Source organism: Helobdella robusta (genome assembly GCF_000326865.2).
Source record: "Helobdella robusta unplaced genomic scaffold HELROscaffold_103, whole genome shotgun sequence".
NCBI classification, from domain to species: domain Eukaryota; kingdom Metazoa; phylum Annelida; class Clitellata; order Rhynchobdellida; family Glossiphoniidae; genus Helobdella; species Helobdella robusta.
Window position 1 is genome coordinate 155448 of NW_008703585.1, and position 11957 is coordinate 167404.

Sequence of the window (11957 nt, forward strand, 5' to 3'; positions counted from 1 at the left end):
TGTGTATGTGTTTTTGTATGTTTGTTGACATGTTATGTATGTTCGTGCGAACAAACAAACAAAAAAACAACCGTAAAAGCAGATTTAGTTACAAACAAACATACAATTATACATACATTCAAACATACCCATATACAAACATACATACAAACACACAAACCCATAAACAAACATACAAACAAACACACAATTCTACAAACAAACACACAGACTTGTATATATACAGACAAACAAACAAACACATGCAACAAAATGACGCACCCTCTCAACAGAGCAATCCTTCGTCCTTCACTCAGGTACATTTCCTATTTGATGAACATGAGAACGAGAGAGAGAGAAAGAGAAGAAGAGATAGAGAGAAAAGCAAGAAAGAAAATGAGAGAAAAGAGAGAGAGAGAATAGACAAACAACTTGAATGATAATGAAAAAAAATTAGGAGGGTTACAGAAAAAAGAATGAAAGATAGATTAAAGGGTATTATAAAGAACAGAAAAAAGATAGAAATAGATAGATAAAGAAAGAGAGTAAGAGAAAGAGAGAGAAAGAAAGAGAGAGAAATAGAGAGAAAAGAAAGAGAAAAATTGAATTACTTTTTCTCGCTAGTCTAAGAAGTGAAGTGCTCGATGACAAAATGTTCATTAATGCGAACTGTAGGTGAGCACAAATACTATGACACTAGATACTTTTGAAAGAAATACACAGATACCACACACACACACACACGCACGCACGCACACACACACACACACGCACACACATACAAACAAACAAATTATTGGAAATCTCATGGCTTTTTCTACGTTGCATTAATTTTTGTTAGCGTAAAGGTCACCTGGTGAAAATTTTTACCTGGCCGAAAAAAATTATTTTAATATTTAAAATAAAAAGATAAATAATAAAAATGTATTGTAAACAAGTAAATAAATAAATCAACAAAGAATAATAAATAATTTTTTTTCTAAAATAGAAAAAAAAATTAAACAAATCGGCAACTTAATCGAGGTGCTGATTAATTTAAAGTGCGAACCAAGTGTGATTTACTACTAATACTACTACTACTACTACTACTACTACTACTACTACTACTACTACTACTACTACTACTACTACTACTACTACTACTACTACTACTACTACTACTACTACTACTACTACTACTACTACTATTACTACTACTACTACTACTACTACTGCTATGGCTATGGAATTGGAGATGAAGCTAGCGATTGTGACGATAATATAAATAGATAATACCAACGACGGTCTAGTGAGGATGATGAAGCTACTACTTTTGCTGCTGCTGCTGTTAGTAATGATGATGATTGTTCCAACCGCCCTCGCTATCACTACTATCATCAAATGCAAACTCTAGTCTTCAAATCAAATTTAAAACCACTTCTAATCATAACTAAAAGTAAACTTAGAGAGCAATCCTCACCTACCCACACACACACACACACACACACACACAAACACACATACATACACACATACACACACATACACACACAAACACAATGTATATATAAAGTCGAGCCAGATGATTCGGCCAGAGCAAAATTATTAACTTTTTCGTTTAGTTTGGGAAAATTATTTGCTGACCAAAATAGCAATACAGTTATTTCTAAATGTTATATTAGTTTTCGTTACATTAAACAACAACAACGACGACAACAACAATTATAATAATAATAACAGCAACAACAACAACAACAACAAATATAATAATAACAACGATAACAACAACAACAACAACATTATCATTATCATCATTAATAAGAGTAAATAAAGCAGAACTAGCGATGAAGATGATGATGACGACGACGATGATTGTGATGACGACGATGATAAGTTCGACATTGGGAGGTTATAGTAATGATAAAGAGGTTATGATGATGATGACGATGATGGTGATGATGATTAATTACAATATTAGATCAATCTTTATGTATATATATATATATATATATATATATATATATATATATATATATATATATATATATATATTAAAACTCAACTCGTAAAACATCTTTATATCGTCATCATCATCATCATCGTCATCACAATCATCATCATCACAATCATCATCGTCATCATCATCATCATCATCATCATCATCACAATCATCATCGTCATCATCATCGTCATGACAATCATCATCGTCATCATCATCGTCATGACAATCATCATCGTCATCATCATCGTCATCACAATATATATTTTATTGTGACCGCAGACCAATAAACCGAAACAACACCAGCTATTGGATGGCATCAATTGTGACGTCAAGTTGAAAAACTTTATGAAACTCATCCTACCAACACTGCGACAAAAATACAGAAATAATAATGAAAACAACAGCAATGAAAATGATAATAAGAATAAGAATGATAATATAAGTGATGATAATCACGATAGTGGTGATAATAATCTAAAAGGGGACGATGCAGTGGATAGCAAAGATTTTTTTAAAAGGAATTGTTAGTTGATCGATTGGTTGGTTGTTTGATTGGCTGAAAAATGAATGATGAAATGAATAGATGAATGAATAAAATGATTGAAAGATGGATATATAGACGGATGGATTGACAGAGCTAATGAATTAATGGATGAATTAATGAGCGAAACAAATGGTGATTATATGGATGAATTAAAAAGTAGTGGATGAAACAATGGATTGATGGATGAAACTATTTTTATTCTTTCTTTACCCCCATCAAACAGCTGACGATTTCGGATACCCGCCAGCCGGCTTCCACACGGCCAGGGGAAAGAAATCACACCTGACATCTCTGGATGAAAATTTGACAAATAATTTTTAAAATGAACTAACATTAAAGTAAAAATAAAAGTATTTTAATATAATTGACCGAAAATCTTCTCTGAAAGTTGTTTGCTGGTTTTTTGGAGAGTTATTTATAGAAAATGGCTAACACGTTAATTCCATTTAATTACTTTCACTTTATAATTGTTTCTAATTCTAGATAAACTTATCTCTTTTACAGTTCGTTCGTTTGTTTGATCCTTCGTTCACTCATTCGTTCGTTCATTCATTCGTTCGTTCATTCATTCATTTGTCATTCATTGTTTGATTCATTCTTTCGTAAGTTCGTTTATTCTTTCGTTCGTTCGTTCACTCATCAGTTCATCACTTCATCCATTCGTTCGTTCGTTCGTCCATCTATCCAATTACTATCAAATATTAGACGCAACGATTAAATAGCAAACGAGTTAATTAAGTGGGGTGCTTCGAACAGGATGTTAAGATGATTTTGTCTCTTTACTATTATTATTATTTTTATTATTAATGTTGCTATTGTTGTTGTTATAACTATTAGTCTTGTTGTTTTTGCTGTTGTTAGTGTTATAAAAGTTTCTCCAAACAATTTTAGCAGCAGTTGAACTCTATCATAGATGCGACTGAAAGGACATGGGAGTGGTAGTAGTACTAATACAAACTATTCATGCTACTTTCATTTTTCTTTTAGCAAGATTATTGCGACATTTTGGTTTTGGTTATTTAAGGTTCTCAAGTTATTTTTGAAATTTATATCACGGTTGAATTAAAAAGTTGCTCAGACATGAACAGTGAAAATTTGATTGACGCGATGAACGAAATCAACGTGATTTCGGCCGAGGTTGTCGACGCGAATGTGTCGTCCTCAAACGCTGCAGTCGTTACAAAACGCGAATCTTTTAATAGGAAATCAATAAATTGGCTTTCGCAACATTTTTCGTATTTTCTGAACGAACTTCGCGAAAACGCAATCATAATATTGACTTTCGGAGATGTTAATCAGAGCACAAGCAACGTCAACAACAACAACAACATCAACAACATCAACATCAACAACATCAACATCAACAACAACAACATCAACAACAACAACAACAGATTGAAGAATAAAACGGAGAGTGTGCCGACAAAAAACTCACGCAAAAATTCGCGAAAAAAGAAAGAAAAGGAGAGCACCTACCACCAGGAAGTGCCAACATTCAACGGTCTAATAACTTCGATCGAAGCATTCGTCTTCCTCACTACATCCGTCTTCATTATACTCCTGACTCCATTTTTGAGCCCCAATAAGGACCAGAAGCCGACAAAGATTGTCCTTATAACACTGATGGTCGTCGCGATTGGAATAATAATAAACTTCTCAGTGAAGAGGAAGAAATACTTGCAAGCCAAGGACAAACCTCTCGGATTGAGAGGTCAGTTGGTGGTCATCGGCATCATCATCTTCTTTGCGCTGGGCTTGTTTAAAGACCTGTCGAACGTCATTGTGACTGTGAACTGCTTCTCCGTGTACGCGAGATGTGGACAGACCGCGACCATCATTGCCAGTCTGGCTCTTGCTTTCCACACGCTGAAAATTATTTACATGGCCTTACAGACATCATTCTGCATTCAGTTTAGGAACTACAGGTTTCTGAATAGGTGCTCCAGTCAGTTCGGTTTGATGATTCTGAACGCTGCCAATTTAGGAACGTGGTTTGATATTCTGTTGAGACAGTCAGCAAGTAATTTGGATAAGTTGATTGATTTAGATTACTCGAATAATTGCAATGTAAGTTTCCTTAATGATAGCAAGTCTAGTTTTAACGACGAAGTCAAGCCGACCGGCTTTTTGGACTATTATTTTGGTGTTTCCAACTCTTCCGCCAATGTTTCTCACGAACTGAATTGCGTGCACATCAACTCTTCCTTCCACGAGTTCATCAATTTCAAAGTATCTCCCATCACTTTCCCCTTCATGTTTCAGTTCTCTCTTCTCGTTCTCGAATGCTACGTTTACTGGTTCGCTCAGTGCGGCCTGTCTGGGGTAGTCCATCAGATTGATGGCGTCTCTGGAAACAGAAAATCTTTCATTGAGAAAAACTCAACAGAAAAATTCAATGAAGAAAAAACAGTAACTGAAGCAGCAGCCACAACAGCCACAGAAGTAGCAACTACAACAGCAGCTACAACAACATGCCAACCGAGTCACCCCGAACACCGTTTTCCATCTCGTATCTATCATGCTTCTTCCAACGACGATTTAACTGCTAGTAATAACTTTACATCAGATACATTTGATTCTAACTCGGTGAAAATTGAAACTACACCTGGATTACGAGGTCACAAGAAAATATTGAAACAATCCTTCGTATTGATCATCATCCTCAATATAACATTTGGCATGTTTAACTTTGCTCCGCTTGCCGTCTCCATTGACGAGAAAGAATTGTACGATAATCTTAAAGATTGGTATTGCTTTTTCTACTGGCTTTTAAGCATTATTTTGATCTTTGTCGGATTTTATTGCTCAACTGCTTTTGGAGAGACAGATAAGAAAAAAAAGTTTCAAAGTTTGAACTACCTCCTAATCATCTCGGCGTTCGGGCCCTATGTCTATTCCGTATCGACTATTATAACTGCTTTAAAACTGGTAACTTCAATTTTTTAAATGTTTATTTAATCAAACTTTTTAATTTCACTGATCTAATAGATATTATGTCTTCGTTTTCTGCAATTACTGTTTCATTTATTATTTATTATATATATTTAAACATTAAAATGTTACAATCATTTAATTATTAATGATTTTTATAATAAAAATTGTTAAAATCATTCAATTATGATGAATTTTTTTTACTACAGCAAGCGCTTCCACCAACGCAGAACTTATATGTAATAATTATGAAGGAGATCGTCTTCTTCCTATCCGTCTTCATACAAATCCCGTTCTGCTTCCTGGCTGGGAAGGTGGTTCTGCCATCGAGATCTCTGAAAAAATCTTTTAGAGTCAACTGCTTCATGACTTTGACTCTTTATTTCGCTATATCCAATGGCATGCTCTGGTGAGTTGTACGATGGTGGTGTTGTTGTTGCTTTTTGTTTCATTTCCATTCCTGGTTAGTTTTTTAATTTTTTTTGAAAAGTTTTTCAAGTTTTGCACTCTCTTTATTTCAAGTTTTTATAAAATTAAATTTTTTTTTAAATTTAACAATATTCTGAAAAATTTGAAACCTTAAATTATCATTCACGCCACGAACCACAAAACTGTAGAGAGGGAGATAAAAATGTATTAATTCTCACAAGTGGCAGTATTGAATTAATTAAACACACTCACAGACACTTACAAATACCTACAAACATCGACAAACATTGAAAAATACATACCCAAGAATCCCAGCAGATATTCTCAAATAGATACAAATAATACCCACAAATACACACGAATACGCTCACAGGATCGTTGATTCCTTCGCAATATACAACAAAGACATATCCGATACCCAGACGAATGTACTGGATCCCAATAAATGGGCATATTTCAGAAATATTATCTTCCCGCTCTCACTATCATTCCGCTTCAACAGCTGTTTGTTATTCATCGCTGCTTACCTCAGGATGACCTCGTCATTACCGGGCAAGATTGATATGTTCTTCTTAGAGTGAGGGGGATCTGTTAGAGAAATTTTTATTTTTGGGTTGAAAATTCATTCAAAATAGTGTTTTTTGATTGGGAGATGATTGATATGGACATTTTTAATTTGAATATGAGTTTTTAAATGTAGCTTTTTGTATGGAAAAATGGTTTAGAATAAAGGTTTTTTGGTAGGAAGGTGATTAATGTTGAATTTTTTAGACTGAAAAACGTGTGAAAGTTTGAGTTTTTGATTGAAAAGTGGTTAGAAAATGAAATTTTTGATAGAGAAACGATTGATACTGAATTTTTTTTAAGGGGGAATGATTGCTATAGAATTTTTTACTAGAAAAACAATAAAAACGGGTCAAAAATAAATTTTTGATGAACTAATGATTGATGATAAATTGTTCAGACAGCAAGACAGGTTGAAAGCTGGAGTGTTTTGGATGAAAAAATGATTGATCATGATTTTGTCAGAGGAAAAGATGGAATCTAAAATGGAATTTCAAATTGTAAATGGGTTAAATTATGAAATCTAGCACGAAATATTCATTGATAAGAAATTTTTTGATAAAAAATGATACAATAATCAACATTTTTTGATAACAAACAGTTGAATAACATCACATTTTAAATGATCATATTTAAATATCTATTTATTAATTAGAGTAAATGTTTTCTTTTAACAAATTAATCTATGTTTTCATTAAATAACTCGGAGAAAATTTATGTTTCGACAAATTTTACGTGAACAAAACACTAACAATTTTTATTTAAATCCGTTTTAATCAAGGCATATAGGATGAATAATTAATCCAGATTTATAAGACTGACTGATCGATAGCTACGTCTTGGAAGTTTATTAAAATTTTTGTCGTGTCTTGTTAGATATTTTCGAGGTAGATTTTAAAACAAAAATTTTAAACATTAGCTATCAGAATTAAAGTTTTGTTGCACTGTAAGAGAGAGGGAGAAGAGAAAGAAAGAAAGAAAGAAAGAGCAAGAGACAAAGAAAGAGAGATGAAGCGAATACGTACATGTGGGTGTATAACGTCATAAAGGTACAGAAAAGGCACCAAAATTATTCCATTTCCAGATTAGTTCGATTTCGAGTAGACCTCTTTTGTTTATCTCTCCCTCTCATCTCAGCGACGTCATTCTGTTTACTTGATGATACTTTGGAAGAAATGGAGTTCTACAGATTTTAGTTGATTAAAAAGTTTCATGTAGAATGAAAAAAAATGAAAAAAGTTATTCATTTTTTTATGTTTTCCTAAAAATGTTTAGAAAAAATCTTCATTTGATGAAATAAAAAATATCTTATATTTTAATTAATATTTTCGTTGTTGACTCTCTTTCTCTCTCTCCCTCTCTTTTTCTCTCTATGTAACTTTTTTTATTCTGTCTCTCTCTTTCATTCTCTCTCTCTTTCTCTTCTTCTCTTCTCCTCATTTCATTTTTTTATTTTTTTAGAGTTTAGAAAATGTTTCATCTGGTGAAAATTCTTTTAAAAATGTTCGGTTCTGCATAATAAAGGACACATTTTTGTCAACGCATTTGATAGATTGAAGAAAATAATAACACGAAATGGCACTCAAATATAGGTTTTTAAAATATTTAATAACCTAAATCGATAAAAAAACTACTTTGATAATATATTAACAACAAATAATTTTTAAACTTTATATATTTCAATTTAAAATACAAAACATTGTTGTTCATCAATTTGTTACATTTATTTAAAATTTAATGAATATAAAACCAATAATTAATGAATATTCGTGATATTTTGTCAGTTTCAAAAATCCATCAAATCATCGGCTGGTCTTTCCAAATTTTGGAAAAGAGAATTTTTGTCTTCATTTTTTTCCTCTGACAAAATGGAAATATCTCGGAGGATTTCGTTTGGCGAGCTCTGAAGGAAATACAAAAAGTACAAACAGACAATACGCGAATACAAAATGTATACAATTGTAAAAAGATAATTTAAAACACGCCTTTCATACAAATATTTGTATTTATATTCACTCATTACCCTGTTCATTCATTCACTCATTCACTCACTTGTTCATTCATTCTGTCATTCATTCATTCTATCTGAGAGAGGCTGTTTATCACATATACGAAATACAATCACATACATACCAAAAAACACATTTGTTCAAACGCATATATTCACGACAAACATACAAATACGAAAAAATACATATGAAGACATATACAAACATATACAAACACATACAAAAAACACTAAGATTGTATAATTTAAACTATATAAAACAAATAAGTGTAAAACTATTGAATATTCATTCTCCACGAACGAACTTTCATTTCCATTCTTTCCATCCTTCTTAAACAGCAACGGTTTCTCATTTTTTTGGTCATGTTGTGGCTGCTGCTGCCGTAGCGAACCATTCTGCTGGTGTTGCTGGGCGATGACGTCACTGATGACGTCCTTGTTTATGTAGCGCTCACTATTTATGTAGTCGTCATCGTGACCGTTCACGATGACGTCATCATCGATGTTGTTGTTTTTGTTGTAGTAGGAGAGAGCTTTTAGCATCTTGCCGTACATTGTGTAAGGTAGAGATGGGTCGAACTATGTAGACGAATGAATGAGTGAGTGAGTGAATGAGTTGGTGTATGGATAAGTGTGAATGAATAAATGAAGGAAGGAAGGATTAGTTGTTTGATTGATTGAACAAAAGTTATCTGAAGTAAATACAAATATTATTTCTTCACGAACATATCCATGACAAAAAAAAGCTAATGACAATCATTTTTATAAAATATAGTCAGCATATTAAAATTAAAATTTCACAAAGAATAAAAGGACAAATAAAACAAAAACAAAAAATCGAACTTTAAATTTTTAATTCTTCAATATCCATTATTACATTTTCACTCCACTTATATCTTTTAAGCCAAATTCCCTAGAGAACTTGGTCTTTGCAAATATGAAAATATTCACGTACACAGACACACACTCACACAAACAAACACACTCACCACACCACACACACACACACACACACACACGCACCAGACAATTTTTCGATGAAATTAATTTAAAAGTTGTCATTTAAGAATGAAATATAAAACGAAATAAAATGAAAAATAAACGAAATTAAACATTTCTTTCATTTTTTGGGTTGTTGTATGTTTTAAGAAAAAAAAACTTTTTAATTAATTTTAGTGAAAATATTTCGATACAAGTATTATTTTCCAAATGTACATGGTATTTTTTCATTTTTATTAGTATTCTTTTTTATAAAATTCAATCAATCAAGTGCTCCTCTTGAGCACATATCAAACGAGTTAACTTAATTTTAACCACCTTACCTATAGGCAAAAATAACGATCAAGATTTATGCTGTTAAATTTCAATTCTAAACTTTTCAACTTTTTGACGTAAAAACTTTTTGATTTAATTAAGTTAATCCTAATTAATTGTTTATTCGCTTCGTTTTTAAATTTATTTATTTCACAAAAACTTTTTCCAAGTTTTCTCTCTCTTTCTCTCTCTCTCTCTCTCTCTCTCTCTCTTCTCTCTTTTTTTTCTCTCTCTCTTTCTCTCTTCTCTCTTTTAATAATCTGCAAACGTCGAAATTTGAGAGATAGAAAAGCAGTAAAAAAGAAGAAGAAGAAGAAGAAAGGACAAAGACAATGAGAGAAAGAAAGAGAGAGAGAGAGGTAACAAGAAAGATAGAGGGGAAAATATATGACAGTACAAAACGAAAAGAGAAAATGATTGAGTGAAACAAACAATCGAATACTTTTTTATGATCACTCATCTATCTTTTTTTTCTCTTACTATTTATTTTCACTCTGATTCTCTCTCTCTCTCTCTCTCTCTCTCTCTCTTTCTCTCTCTCTCCTCTCTTTTTCCGCACATTTACAATACTTCAACAGTGAAAAAAGGTAATGAAAAAAAGAAACAAAACGAGGAAAAAAGAATTAAAAAATGAAGAAAGAAAAAGAGAGAAAAGAAAGAGAGAGAAAAAAAAGAGAGAGAGAGAGAGAAAAACTTGGACTCAATTAATTAGAGCCATTAAATGCTGGGAAGGCAAACGTCAGATAATGATGAATTGAACTTAAATTAGAGATTTTTATCCTGATTTCATTTTTTTCCTTACTTCAATCATCTTCATTCTTGGAGACGACGACGACGATGATACTAAAAAGATGATTAAGATGACGTTGATGGTGGTGGTGGTGTTGATGATGATGATGGACTGTGGTGATGATGATCTCAACCCTTCATTATTGGACCGCCCCCAGTTATACATGACCACCTCGTATACAAATGCCTTACATTTTTTTACCTTAGCTAGATTCTCATATACGCTTGCTGAAATTTTATCTCTCTCTCACTCTTTTCCCTTTATCTCTTTTTTTTGTCTTTTTCTTTCTTGTTTTTCTCCGTATCTTACTCTCTCTTTCTCTATCTTTCTTTTTCATTGCTGGCATATAGTATACATATTTTTAGATTCATTGATTCGTTCCTTTGTTCACTCATTGTTTGCTCATTCATTCATTTATTCATCCACCAACTCATCCGTTCATTCATTCGTTCAATTTATCACCATTTTTTATCACCCCTAGCATTATAAAATCATCTTCAAGCTGTTATGATACGAAGCCAAGAAAATTCCTAAGTTAAGGGTAGTATTTGAAGGCAATGGAGCGTTAAGTTTGTATGTTTTTTATGTTCTGTATGTTTTGTATAATGTTTTTGTGTCTGCTTTTCTTATTGTATCTGTTTGTATACGTATGTATGTTATATGTATGTTTTTACGTAGTTGTATGTGATTGCATGTGCGGGTATATTGTGTATGTTTGTGTATTTGGCTGTTTGTTTGTATGTTTTTTTGTATGTGTTTGTATATTTGCGTCTCTAAAAGTTGTTGTATGTAATTGTATATGCCATTTTACGTTTGTACGTCTGTATATGTTTGTGTATTTGTGAGTGTGTTTCTAGGTTACCATTAAAGAATGTAAAAATGTATATAAAAATAATTACCAATAAAAATAAGCAATAGCAACAACAACAACAACACTAACAACAACAACACTAACATCATCAACAACAACAACAATCGAACCTCTTCGTTGACGTCATAATTTTGACCGTCGGTAAGGGAGAACAGAGTGAGGTAGGTGAGGACAATCGTCATGATGACGTGCTGCTGTTGTTTCATTTTGTTGTTGATGTTGTCGTTGTTGATGATGTTGTTGTTGTTGTTGATGTTATTGTTGGTGTAGGCGGTTTTGATGAGGTGATGAGTATTATGATGTGATTTGACGTTGTTGTTATTGTTGTTGTTGATGTTGCTAATGTTCTTTGTGGTTATGACCTGACGATGACGTCAAATCTCACTTTTTTGGTTTTTGGAAGCTTCGAATTTGAATTAATTTAGTTACGAAAACTGTATGCAAACAATTACTGCAATGTTAATAATGACACTAACAACAACAAAAACAAAAAAACATCATAAAAATAATAATTAATAATAAAAAAAGTAATAATAATTATAATAA

At 32.2% G+C, this 11957-nt stretch overlaps 3 protein-coding genes across 3 annotated transcripts; 2 read left to right on the forward strand and 1 right to left on the reverse strand.

Moving 5' to 3' along the window:
* Positions 1-252: 252 nt before the first annotated feature.
* HELRODRAFT_183288 (hypothetical protein) lies at positions 253-2825 on the forward strand (the record flags this gene model as incomplete). Its single annotated transcript, XM_009012318.1, has 4 exons — positions 253-296; positions 1269-1305; positions 2240-2483; positions 2728-2825. 4 exons carry the CDS (start codon positions 253-255, stop codon positions 2823-2825), a joined length of 423 nt encoding a protein of 140 aa, XP_009010566.1.
* Positions 2826-3584: 759 nt separating this feature from the next.
* On the forward strand, positions 3585-6445 carry HELRODRAFT_183289 (hypothetical protein; the record flags this gene model as incomplete). Its single annotated transcript, XM_009012319.1, has 3 exons — positions 3585-5432; positions 5645-5844; positions 6238-6445. 3 exons carry the CDS (start codon positions 3585-3587, stop codon positions 6443-6445), a joined length of 2256 nt encoding a protein of 751 aa, XP_009010567.1.
* Positions 6446-8214: 1769 nt separating this feature from the next.
* HELRODRAFT_183290 (hypothetical protein) lies at positions 8215-8991 on the reverse strand (the record flags this gene model as incomplete). The annotated part of the gene is made up of 2 exons (XM_009012320.1): positions 8215-8288; positions 8742-8991. The coding sequence occupies 2 exons, from the start codon at positions 8989-8991 to the stop codon at positions 8215-8217; spliced, it is 324 nt and encodes a 107-aa protein (XP_009010568.1).
* Between the last annotated feature and the right edge of the window lie 2966 nt (positions 8992-11957).